Consider the following 13,949-nt stretch of genomic DNA (forward strand, 5'->3'; position numbering starts at 1 on the left):
TTTGGAAAAAAAATCTCAAGAACGAGACAATGAGAAGAAAGATATTTACAGATTAGAAAATGATTTCGAGATTTATTGAAGTAATCTAATTAATAGAACGAATTAGTGATCCAGTTTTGAGAGGTCACAAAAAAAATTGAGAACTGATAGCAAACACACACGTTGGTTGTCAATTAAAAGAATCATAATGATATCAAAAAATTTTTGCAGTGGTCTTCAGGTTGACCAAATATAGTTTGTATTTGTGCTTGTTTTTTGCATTTTCGGTGGTGTTATTGAAAAAAACCTTAAATCGGGAGAAATGGAAGTAAAACATCAGAACTAATAGCTATTATGTATATATATATATATATATATATTATATATATATATATATATATATATATATATATATTTATATATATATATATATATATATATATATATATATATATATATATATATATAATATATATATCTAAATTACATTAGCTGAACAAAATTGATCTTATCATAATTTGATAAAGTTTTTGGGAGCAATTTGATTACTGTAAATTCTGAATAGCGATTATCCCACGATTTTAATTTCCCAAATATGAACTTAAGCTAAGATTTTAATTGCTCTCAAACAAGCTTTGTGGCAATTATTTTTATTTTGTGATCTTTAGGAGAAATTTTTTTTGCTTGACTAATTTTTCGTCCGACCCTTTTAAATTTTTGTCTCGAAAAAGGAATAAACATACGAAGCCCTAGGCTCCGGCTGAGCAGCTCTGTCAGAGTCTTAAGTTCTATTATTCTCTAAGCATGCGACTCACCAAAACTGTTTTGAGGAGACAACTTAATGATTTGTTGAGCGGTTCACCATCTAACAATGTCGACTCCTCAGTCAACCCCACCCACTCACACAAACGCTTTTAACAAGTAGAGTTTTTTATCAAGCTATGCCGAGCTTATCCTATGCACAATTAACATTGGTTGCTCCATCTCAAATTTCTCACAGTTTACTCATCAACAAACAGAAAATTTGAAAAGTCTCCGTCAAAAAAAAATTTCAAGTATATGTATCAAGTTAATGTCTCAGGTAATTTGCTTTTCCAAATGTTCCTCGACCAATAAATTTGTTGATTCCTTGAGTGGCAGTCAAACAAGCCGATAGACAAGCAGAATTTTGAGAAAAAGGCTAATGCAACAAAAACTTTAGAGATGGCTAAAACGCAGATTGTATCAAGTTAATCTCTCTCTCTCTCTCTCTCTCTCTCTCTCTCTCTCTCTCTCTCTCTCTCCATCTCTCTCTCTCTCTCTCTTTCAACCTTTTAAGGTAATTGAAATAGTTATTGGTGGGAATTGAGCTCAAAATTACCCGAGTAATTGACAGAAATTTAATAACCAAGAACAACTGCAGATAAGTGAAAGCTGCTATTAAGTAATGACTTTTAACTGCATAAAACTTGACTTAGATTATCGAATTAAAAAACCAAAAAAATTTTTGTGCACTCTTTGGAATTTTGGTCAGCAAAACAATCTGTACGAAATATTTAAATACTGATAGTCCTTTTTCACTTCGTTGCCTTACCACTTTTTGGCAGACTCGTCGATTTAAAAACATCACTCACTGTTACGGCCACTACTCATTTTAATAACAAAAAGTAGATTTCTGTATGCTGCCTTGTATGTAGTTTGGAGATTGAATTTGACAAACAAAAGTTTGACAGTAATTCCCTTGCGTTTTTTTGAACATTTAAAACGAAATCACTCCTGAAGACTTGAGAAAGTGGTTATTTGTGAAAAACAACTCAATTAAAAAATAATATTAGTTTTGTGACGACAACGATTTTTCTGTGTTTGTCTATAGCAACTTGTCCGCATTTTAACAATACTTTTATATCAGAATAATTACGCACAACTTTGTTCTGTTTACGTAACAAAATATTAAATACATTTGAATCCAATTGACACTCTTACAGAAAACTGTTAATCATCTCAAATACCGAACTTCTCAATGTGGCATTATAGTTGAGCGTTCATCAATATTAATATAAAATATTTTTGACATAACATTTGACAATTAAATAACATTTAAAACTGGAAAAAAACTGCTTCATCAATCGAATATCAAACACTTTTTTTAACCCCAGACTTGTATGAATTTGCCCTTTTATGAATAACTAGCTCGGATTAAAGACTTCTCTCGACATTTAGAACCCATAATAGTGCAATGAAGCTATTTGAATAGATATATACGTTTGGAAGACTAGGTGTAATTCATTAAATAAGCAAATACTCGAAAAATACTCGAAGCAAATTCAAAGTCAACTAGAAAAATTTAAACAAATAGACAATTGAGAACAGCACTAATGAATAGTATATCAAGTGAAACGTCTTTTATTGTCCTAAAATCATCTCCCGAGGATCTGCAAGGCTTTAAAATTTAGAACTTTTATCGACATTATTAACTTTTATTAACATTATTAAAAAGTGAAAACTTGAGCTGTATATTGTCGGATTTGGCTGTATTGTGCTAGACAACAACAACACATATCTAGTGTATATGAATTTGACCTTGACGGTAAATCATCAAGGACACTAATAACTTTTTAGCAAAAAAAACTATCAAAAACTCAACAACATTTTTAATTAAATCCCTTCTCTTAATGAAATTTAACGTTATTTTAGTTGTAGGATTAGGGAGACAACAAAATACATTTTACATCGAAGTAGTAATGCCGTTTTCAAAATTAAGCTTCATTAATAATAAAAATAAAATAAAACGTCAAAAGTTTTGACCCACCATAAATGTTTCTTGGAAACCATAGGTAAGACATGTTTGGTTGTATGGCTTCTTTGATTCCAAATATAAGTCCTTACAAAAACTTAAAGGTGATCTCAAATGACGCCTTTTGTATCACGTAATACAACAAATATATCGTAGTTGCCATTGGCCTTCGACGAGAAAAAATTTAGTGGTTTATTGGATCTTGATATCATACACCCCACTATTTATGGTATCTTGGATACCATGGCAAGATTATACATGAAAATTTGGCCCTCCGTGGATGGAACCATGAATGATCTTAAGTATGGTATCTCATATGGGCCAACCCGGGAACACCCAATTTTAAACTGACGTCACTCTTATTGGCTAAAATTGCCTTCGGTTATCTGCCCGATAAGACATGAGAGAACTCAAACACCCGAAAGAATTCATCATTTCTACCAGCAACGCACTCTGCCATCTGGTACGAGGAAGAGTGGAGTGTGTCACATGCAGAACTATTATAATAATCGCAAGACCCTTTCAAATGGCCGACTGCACGGATCAGCCGAAAATACTCCAAGAAGCGAAGGTTCCTGCAGTCCTCCGAGTACTGTGCATTATAACAAGTAAATAATTTGACCGAGCGAGAGAGCATATTTCCATAAATTTATCCTTTTTTACTCAATTAGGGAACAGAATTTTGCATTCAGAACGAAAGATGTAGGTCTGTTTCTCAGGATGAGGTCAGCGATACAAAACGGGTATGGGCCAGACAATCGGGTCGCTGACAGGAGGTCTGGTGCGACCAAGCTCATGGTTTGGACTAAGTTATGGTCGCGCCTTTCCGTCTGGACCATGCTTGTGTTTGGTCTGGCTTATTTACCCTATTTTGGTTTGTTCGCTTTGGTCCATATTCTAAACTGGGGGTCTTTTTCGACTTATTCTCCTCGCCCATTTGTGGAAAGAAAACTTTTTACTTCAATTCGAATTAACTCTGAGTTAGAATTAAAATGAAAATTTTGGAAAATTATTCGTTTTTTATTTTCTATAATTGCATGTAGCCAGCAACAGTTCGTGGGTAAAATTTTGTGCTTTACTGAGATTTCTTTTTTGCTTAGACTTTACATATTATGAACCTACATTTGGAAAAATTGTTCAAATGATACAAATTTTTCTCTTTGTATTGCTGTTCCATTTGTTCATGCTCTCTCGCACTTTCTCGTAGAAACTATTCCAAAGTTCTCAGTTATCGCAAGACATCCTACGCGAATCACAGACGAGCATTGTCAATTTGCGAACAGCGCAAACGTTCCTCAGGATTACGAGATCCGAGCAGCGTCTTCCGAGGAGAAGCCGAAGTCCGGATCCGAGCCCTAAGCACTGGAACCCCTCCCCATGAGGGAGAACTGGACAAGATGCCAATATTCCCGGGCAGCCGGTTGTGTACTGCGCATCAGAAAACGTCAAAAGGAAGTGTGAACTTGTTAAGTCCTCAAAGCACTTCGTGGGAACTGGAATTCAGGAAATTGTCGGCTTCGTGTCCGATTCAGATCACGTTAGTTATAACCATTTTGGGAACAATGGTTAACCGTTCATGCAAAATAATAATAATAGTGGTTTCTACGTAATGCTGGGGAACAGCATTAGGCCAGAGGGCCTTGTTCTCAGCTACCCTTTTTCTTATTGTTGTCCACATTTCAGACAATTCTTTTCCTGGGCAGTATAACTCGTTTTTGGTCAGATAATGGTCTAAAAATTAAGAGCAACCACAGTTGAGACCGGATAGTTATCTTGCAAGATCTTGCAAGAATCTTGTAAAACAACGGTTATCTTGCAAGATCTTGCAAGACGAATGGCTATCTTGCACGATTCTTGCAAGACGAATAGTTATCTTACAAGATTCTTGCAATACGAATGGTTACCTTGCAAGATCTTGCAAGAAAATCTTGCAAAACGATGCATCGTCTTGCAAGATTTTGCAAGAATCTAGCCAGATCTTGCAAAATAACCATTCGGTTTCGGCTCGGGAATCTATCGGTACCAAATTTTCGAGTAAATTTACTCGTTTTTTTACACTTACAGCCGAAAGTAAGTACTTTTCACATTTATTTGATCCTATTTCTTACTTTGAGGCTTTTAATCGCATTGTGAAAACCATTTTCACAAAATTTAAGCGCTTTCCAGATTGAATGAAAGTCAGCGCCCGAAAGCGCCAGCCACTTTCTCTAGAAGCAGTCTTAGTTCGGTACCGGCAGAGGCTCTTAATGTTAGGCTCGCTGCCTTTTAAGAGGAAGGGTGAAAATGGTGGTATCGTATGTCTTTAACGCAAGCTGTGAACCAAGACATGATAAGCAGCAAAAACTCTGTACCTGTGATATTTTAGAGAGATTCTTGATTTTCTAGGGAACTTCTGTTTTCTTTCAGAATAAATTTTGCCTGAGCCCGCTTTAAGCCCAATGGTAACTTAAATTAAAATGAACTTTATGAGAGCTTAAGGAGTTTTATTGAGATTTGGATTTTAACTTAAACTTTTTCAAAAAAACTCAGAGGACTTGGAAAATCACGCAAGATCTTGCCAAGATCTTGAAAACTGTGGTGTGGCGCTTGGGAAATCCAAGATCTTGTAGGGAGTTGGTGTGGATAATGTGGTATGCCGCACTGAGTAAGGATCTAAGACAAAATTCTGGTCGTTTTGATTTTTTAGTTGTTGACGTAGCAATTTAAGGTCAAAATTATTTTAAGGTAAAGCCCGATGTGTTTGCGTTTGTGACGTGTTGCAATCAGGTATGTTTCATGACCAGCGCAATTGCCTTTTTGTAGTTGCTTTTCAGGTCCTTACAGTAGCTCCAACACTTACCTTAACTACATTTTGTGTGAAACATACAAGCTTGAAAATGTTTATGAAGGAAATGCTAAATGCTAAATGACATCCAGTTTACTGAAAAAGCTTTTCTGATGTTTTAAAAACGCCTCGAGCAACCATATTCTATTAATTCAATGAACTTGCGGTTTAACAATGGTATACCTTACAGCTAATAATTTCTGACATGAAAACTGACTATTGTGCAAATGTGAAGTTTTGATTTTATTCAATTTCATTCACCTTTTTTGCTTCTTTTTTTCTTCACTACCTTTAATGAACGTTTCCGCTTGTAGTAAACATTATTTTTATTTACTCTTTGTGTCGGTTTGCAATTGTATTTCAAAAATGCAATTTTGAGCTTGTTGTTTCTTATCAGGATATGCTGATGTGTCCATTCGCAATTTCACAATTATACACACCATAATTACTTGACTTACATATTGTTGAAAACTGATTTTAAGGAATTGACGAAAACTGCCATTGAAAAATTACCGCAGTTTTTACTATTTAACGCTTACATTATTCGTGGTTTTTTCTCTATAAAAATAGCCACTGTGGAAAAAAAAGAAAGATTTTTTTTGCATCTGAATTCAACTTTGTGTTGCTTTGAGGTCATTGATCACTGCTAACATATCTGCAATTTTGATGAGAAGAAAAAGTTTCTCTCTATAAATACCGGAAACAGTCAAACAGAACAGGTCTCCTTATTGACCACAGAATAATAAAATTTGAAAAATTCACAGCAAATTGTGATAATTTTTCTTTAGGATTATAAATATAGCGCAATTAAAGAGCCTGCATCTCATTTGGAGGGTTTCAAAATTAACAAGAAGAGAAAGAGACAAATTGATGAATTAAAAAAATGCTTAAACAATACCGTCTTTAAAACAGCACCCCGTGAAAAAAGAGTGAAACAGTGAGCGAAAAAATGCAAACATGAAAAAAACGGATCATAATATGGACACTATCACAATTTTTTTTCTATTAAGGTTTTCAGCCACAACCAGGTGCTAAAATGTACGCCAAAAAGGTTAAGTTTGTCAAATGAGACATTATACATGTGAGCTAGAATGGAATAATTAAAACACCCGAGTAGAGAACTTCAAATCTCGGAACTGAATGCATCGTAACCACAGTCAAACTTTCTGCTAGTTAAAGTTTTTTTTTTCATTTCTCATGCCTTGAGTTGCCAAAGTAACAATAGAGTAGCAGATTGCAGCAACAAACTTTTATAAATGAATTTAAATTGTGTTTTGCTTAATACAAATCCTTAATTTATTTGCTTCAAAAATAAGAATTCCCTTTACCTTTAAAGTTTTTTTTCGAATCAAATTTTTTCGAAGCAACTGCAGCCACGCTGCAAGACAATCCTATGGCTGCAAATTGCAACGAAACAAAATATTTTCTGAAAATTGAAATCAACAAAAGAAAAAATTGATCTTCAATAAATCTAAATATTTTTTATCAAAATACGAAAAATTGTTTCTTAAACAAATTGTTTTTGGTTAATATCATTCTGCTGGACCTGTTGGGACCTTTATTCTGCTGAGGTATTAATTTTTCTCATATTTTTATATACGTATTTATATGTTGTGGTGAAAGAACAAACAATTTAAACAATCAAAATCTGGAGCCTCATTTCAACTGTTGCGGCTTCTCCTCCTAGTCCAATTTATTGGAGTTTTTTACATACGTCTCTATTTGCTCTTCTCCTAGATTTGTATGGAAGGTTTTGGATATTTGCAGATCTTTGTGGCTTCCTTCAGATGCAAAAGGCACCTATTTATTAATTTCAGCTGATAGATAAATTTTTCCAGACTTTGAAAACAAATGTTTTAAAAAAAATCAACGCATTTTTAAATTTTGCAACGTTGCATTTTGCTGTTCTTTTTGTCCAATTGTGTCACAATCTTATTAATTACAGGTGGCACATCACATAATTGGTGTTGAAAAATGCACAATTAAAACAATCTAATGTTTTTAGTGCTTTGATTTTTGTTTTGACGGATTCAACATCTGTTTTTCGCAAAGTTTAATTTAATTTTTGATGTTTGTCTGAATCTTCGTTTGTTTTGTAGACCTAAGATATAATCTAAAAAGTGACATATCTGAATAGTTTTTTTGAAAAAAAATGAACCTATTTAATGATTTCAGTTGACAGCAAATTTTTTCATTTTTGTGAAATTAATTGTTTTCGAAAAATACAAACGTTTTAATTTCGCCCTTTTGAGTCTTTTTTGTCTATTTGTTAGCCAGTCTCATTATTAGGAGGTCATATCACACCTTATTGGCGTTTAAAGGAGGCAAGTTGATTATATCGTAAATTTACGGAACAGATAATGATTTTAAGGGTTTCGACACCGGTTACTCGCGAAATTTTAATTAAACTTTGTTCGTCTATTGTCGTCGTTTGTTTTTGTAGACGTTCAACTTTAACAGGATAAGGACAGGTATGAATGTTTTTAAATGGATGTTTGATTGGACATCAATATATTTAAAGAATCAGTTGAAATCTAATGGTTTTCATTATTTGAAAACTTTTATTTTCAAAAAATTTGAACGTTTTTTTGAACTCTGCCGTTTTTGTTCTTTTTCTCATCGTGGTACTGAATCTCAAAAAAGACTGGTTCCACGTTCAACTTAGTGTGTTTAATTCAAATTTCTCAATGATATCATTTGTTTCAATCAGCACAAAAGATATCGATTTTTCTATGTTTGTCTAAAGCTTGGTACTCATCCCCGAATGAAACTGAAGTATTGGAGTAATAAACCATTACAGATGAATTACAATTAAATTTTCCTAAAAATGAAACCGTGGCGATGTTTTAGGACGAAAAAAATTGGATGCTGATATTTAAAAAGACAAAGAGTTAAGTTATTGGTAAAAATTGTATTTGGATTGACTTTTGGTTGATAGGTTCGGTGTATTGTTTATTTAGATTAGAAGTAAACTTCTGCTTTGTCCATATTTGTGTATTGACGTTGCTCTGCGTTAAAACTTTGCTTGTACATGTGCTGTTTCTAGATGTTGCAGAGAATCTTTTGAACAAAGATAATAGCTCTTAATTAGACCCCTCATCTTTAAGAAGTCTATCATCATTAGCATCTATTAACTTGAGATAAGTTTTTTTTTAAAAAAACTGCTTTTTGGGAGACCATTCAAGAGTCTGACGAACTCGATTTATTTAATTCGCGTCAAATGGACTTTGCAGCAATTGTTAGTCTTGCTATCATCCGGTAATTTAGTCTTCTGTGGCCTGCTCTTTTTTCATAGGACTTATGTTTTTTTTTCATTCAACAATTAGAAGTTGATTTAAAAGTTAGAAGCATTTAGAAGTTGATCTACTTTTGCGTAAATTAATAAATTTTGATTCGAAATATACTACTGCTGACCACAATTTGCAACTTCGTACAACCAAAAAAAAATTGAACCAAAACAGAACCGACTGGTATCATTTGAAGCTTGTGATTATAGCTTTGCAGTTGAAGGAGCCCATTTTGCGATTTCGTAAGCATCGATACTTGTAAATTTTCATTTTTGCAGCTCTAAGTATTTTTTTCAACTCATTGTTTTCAACTCATTTTCCACTCAAAGAGAACTGCGTGCAGTAGTAGTGATAACAGCAGAAGATTTAATAGCTGTTAAAAGTATATACATTATTTAACAAATTGGACACGTGGTGTAAGTTCAGTGATAGAAACTATATACAAATAATTTAATCTAAAAGAAAAAGGGAAGCAAAAGTGATGCGTTAAGTTTGAGAAAGCTTCCCTAGTAAAAAAAATACCCCCACCCCTCATATTTTTGTAGGATTCAGTACTAGTTTCAGACTACATGTACAGATAGCTGAATGGGCTTTTACACTTGAGACGCGTCAGGTTTTTATCGCTCAACTCCTTCAAAATCTGAACAACCTTTTCAATTTTTCAATTTACCCTTTCAATATGGACTCGCTTTTATGAACATAAAAGAGCATTTATTTACCTGAGGGCTTTCTATTAAACATCCTTTCTATTCTATTAAATATAACCCCTCCCACCCGCACCCTCACACACACGCATTTTAGTCCCAGTTTTTACTATCCGTGGCACCTATAAATTGTACCCCCCCCCCCCCCCCCCCTCGAGTTTGGTCCGGTTTTTTGCTCTCAACAGTACAGAACCTTACAAACTGCACCCCCTCCCCCACATGTGTAAGAGCTTAGTCCTGATTTTTAACTAGTCTTCTGAAATAAGTATGTGGATAAAATAATTGGATTGCCTATTTGCCTATTTTCTCCCCTCTTTTTATGACCACACGTTTCTCAAATCAGACTAACAAAAGAGAGCAGTGATGTCTGGAAACTGCGTCATTAAGTACATTTTGAATAGATTAAGTGTCCCTCAAATATCACCACAGAAAGTCGACTTTTCAGTTTCAATTTTGTAAAATTCTGTCAGAAGTTTTGCGGTTTTGTCTCATTTTATGATCTCAGTGAAAATTAAACCGCTAATTGTTGCCTTTATTTCTTTTTTGTTTGTTATAGACAAATGTGTTTCATTGAAAGTAAAAAATGTGTCAATTTTCCTACTCTTTACTGAGTTGTTTATGTATCCATTTAAAAAATTATGTAAGATGTCTTGCAGTTTTGTTTGGTTTTATTATCTCAGTGAAAATTAAACTGCTAATTGTCACTTTTCCGTTTCTCTTTCGTTATTTATTGTAGACAACTGTGGTTTATTAAAAGAAAAAATACGTCGAATTCTCAGTTTTTCACTTAATTGCGCATATCGACGTCATTTTTCAAAGCTAGCTTCATTTATTTTACTCGCTTGTCATGAGTTTTTTGTTACTATCGTAGTTAATTGTTCACAAATTTCACATTTTTTGAAATCTACTTTTCTTTAATCTTTTCTCTTTAATCATGTCAATTGCCGTTCACTTTATTGTCACATCCGCATACTCGCTTTTACCTCGAATATCTTAAAGGGAAAAATGAACGTCAACATTATGGAGTTTCTGTAGGCAATCACTTTTTTACAGACGTAACTTATAAACAATAAAGCCCTAGTCAATCTTAGTCAGCCCTCACGTGACATTTTACCCAATACCCCATTATCCATTTAGTCCCCCCTTTTGATATTTGCGTTCAACGTACTGATCACAGAATATTAGTGCTAGATAACACAATCGCGTTTTTTTTTCAATTTTGCCAGGACTAATTTTTTTTCTTATTTTCGCTTGTGATATTTTCACATGAGCTGGCGAGGCATGGCCGTGGCTCTTATACATTAAATGATATAGACATAAATTAAATATAAGTTTATCTAGCTGAAGATAAAATTATAAATATCCTCTCACATATTGCGGCATTGTGAAAGAAAAAACTGGTAAGCTTTGGGCTATTTTCTCCCTAAACCTTTTTTTGTATAAATACCGTTAACCTTGCAAGGTCCTGGAAGAAAATTTTGCAAGCTTATGCAAAATGTTGAAAATCTTACAAGATTCTTGCAGGATTAACATCCTGAATAGACTAGGGTAGACAAAAATTACAAACAAAACGTACAGACATTACTCAGTTCCAGAAGACATATATGGCAGGGGTCTCCATCATTATTAATCTGGATTAAACTTATCTAGACGTGCGCTTGTAGCCTTGTTTAGTGCGAAATATAAGAGACATAAAGAACGCTGAATCTCAAATAATCTTTTAACATTTTTTAACCAGACAATCTCGAGATGCAAAATCGTTGCCAATTTTCGTTTCTCAATTGGTTTTAGTGACAAAAATTACTTCACAAAACTTGTCTAGCAGGCAGGGGCCTCCAGAAAAGAACATCGCAAAATCCTTCTCAAAATACAGAATTGATTTATGGACTGCAATCATGGGAGGAATTGCCACAAGATGGAGGAACTTCAATAGAGAAAGGACGAGAAAGAAAAAAAGGGACAGCCGTAAAAGTCATTCCGGACAAGCGAAACACATTTTTGTCAAATAGGAGAAACCGAAATCAGAGTATCTGAATTTTGATTTTTCCTAGTGAAAAGTTTGAATCCTTCTAAGTGATCATAGGGGCAAATTGAAATATGGGAGAGGCTATCGCCAACAGACCAAACAAAAAAAGGGTTTTGGTCTAAAAAAGTCAATAGCTGGCGAAATAAAACATCAGCAGAACAAACAAACGACAGACAAGTTTTTAAAATACACTTTAACCTGCCAGTCAACACTACTATGAAGAAAAAAACTCAACCCATATCAGCGACGGGGAATAAGAGTTTCGATATTTGTGATACCAACCACACTAGTAAAAGAAAATGTAGCTAAAACTACATAGGATGTTTCAAATTGATCCGAAAAACGAAAAAAAAATTGAAACACGGACAATACCGAATGTGAAAATGGGTTACTGTCAGGGGGTACAAAAACTGAAAACTTAAAACTCCCAAAATTGAAATTATCTCAATAAATCAGTAGAAAAAATAACTCCAGGAAACTGAGGCTTCTTACTTTTAAAATCGTTTATCCGTTTCTTACGTTTGAAGCCGACAACAGGCGAGCAAAGCAATAAAAACGTAGTAGGGATACTGATCAGTTTTTGCAAAGCAAATCCGATGAAAAGGACACTTTTAAAAATTGAAAATTGAAAATTCTCAACACGTCAAAACAAATGACCAAATATTTAGGTCAAAAATTACAGAAGGTAATTGAGAAATTGTCACAAAACCAAATATCTTGACCATCGATTGTGCAAAACACAGATGAACATGACTGCAAACCGCCGTTGCATTGGAAAATGGTGACATGGTAGCTGAGTTTTGATGGAATTAGATTTAAAGAGAGCCTTATATAGATAGATTACAGAAAAGAAATCCTATCGAGAAAGAATATTTTTTCAAATACCATCTTCTCAATTAACTGTAAAATTAGAGGACGCACGCCGCAAAATCACTCGGTTCTTTGCTCAACTTTCTGTTTCAGCATAGTCAATTTCTTTTCAAGAATCAACAAAACGTGTCAACAGATTTGATCAAAAGGCAGCACCCCAATACAATCCAATTTTTCCAAATCGTAAAAATAAGAATAAGTAGCAAAGGAATAACCAATCACTTCAGTTTAAGCTACACAGAAAATGATCTGAAACAACTTTCCAGACGGAATTAATAATGAAATTGAACATCAATATAAAGAAATAACAGAACAACTATTGACCTACAACTCAAAGAATTTTCATTGAATAAACTAAAACTAGATATATGGATATAGAATGGACTTTGAATGGTTTGGGAAAACCAATTGAAATAAGTGCATTCAATTTTTTTAAAAAAAGGCTATTAACAAAGACAGAACACATTTATGCTTAGTTTTCAGCTCGGTTTTCCGAACATAGGCACAGACTACTCTGCATTACTCAGATTGACCTAAAAGAAAAAGTACCGGCCACGACAGACAGAAATTCACCCAGATTACAGTACTTAATGACATGCAAATGATATTCGGCTAAATATCGACAGAACACAAAACAATTGAAATTGACTAGCTTTTCGAAATGGCATTTCAATTGATATCAAGCATCGATTGCCAACACACTAATATTTCTATCAGAAAGTAAGTGGTTCTTATGCTGCATTGATGAACATGAAATTACACCAAAATATGGAATAAAAGAAGTCAAATACTTTTTGAGCGACTAAGAATGTTAAATTGTTACTCTCAATAGTGCAGTTATCGGGAAAATTCACCAATAATTCCAGCTCCAGAACCCTTCATAGCGTACCCCGTCTCAAAGATTTTAACCAGGAAATTTTAAGCCTTATTTTTTATTACATGATATCAATCAAAGTTAAGTCAATTTTAGAAGCTTCTTTTATAGTCAATTCTCAGTTATCCAAGAAATTTATCGCCAATTAATAAATCAGCCTTAGAACTCAATTCAATCACTCATGCCAAATGCTCATAGCGATGCTTGAGTAGAAAAAACCTCAAATAAATTTCTTCAGCTTGATCGTACCCTTGGTAACAGTCAACACTCATAGCCCGTTATTCGAGGTCCGAAAAGAACACATTAAAGACATGACAAATTACACAAATGGCAAAAATAGTGCCAAGAATGTGACCCCGACAGATCCGTATCTGTCAAAATAAAGAAACCAAATTATCGAGAACAGAAATTGGAAAACTAAACTGTTGAAACTTCAAATCCGGAACTATTGTTACTATTTACGCCCCAACTTAATCGCAACTGAGTCACTTGTTATTATATACGGCCCAACTGAATCCAGCATTGAAATTCAATTATAATAAAAAACCGATACTCATATTGAGTTCGCTTCATTTCTGTCAATAACAAAGTCAAACTTACATCCACAGACTA

General features: G+C 33.8%; 1 protein-coding gene across 1 annotated transcript in view; it reads left to right on the forward strand.

The window, feature by feature from the left end:
* Positions 1–3,114: 3,114 nt before the first annotated feature.
* LOC142352177 (uncharacterized) overlaps positions 3,115–13,949 on the forward strand; it is a 33,130-nt gene continuing 22,295 nt past the window's right edge. The window contains exons 1-2 of the mRNA XM_075404586.1: positions 3,115–3,360; positions 3,960–4,289. Coding sequence (XP_075260701.1) covers positions 3,242–3,360; positions 3,960–4,289 — 449 coding nt within the window. The 5' untranslated portion in view covers positions 3,115–3,241. The remainder of the gene's footprint in view (positions 3,361–3,959; positions 4,290–13,949) is intronic.

The sequence above is a fragment of the Convolutriloba macropyga genome, chromosome 13 (assembly GCF_964194025.1).
Source record: "Convolutriloba macropyga chromosome 13, txConMacr16.3, whole genome shotgun sequence".
NCBI classification, from domain to species: Eukaryota; Metazoa; Xenacoelomorpha; order Acoela; family Convolutidae; genus Convolutriloba; species Convolutriloba macropyga.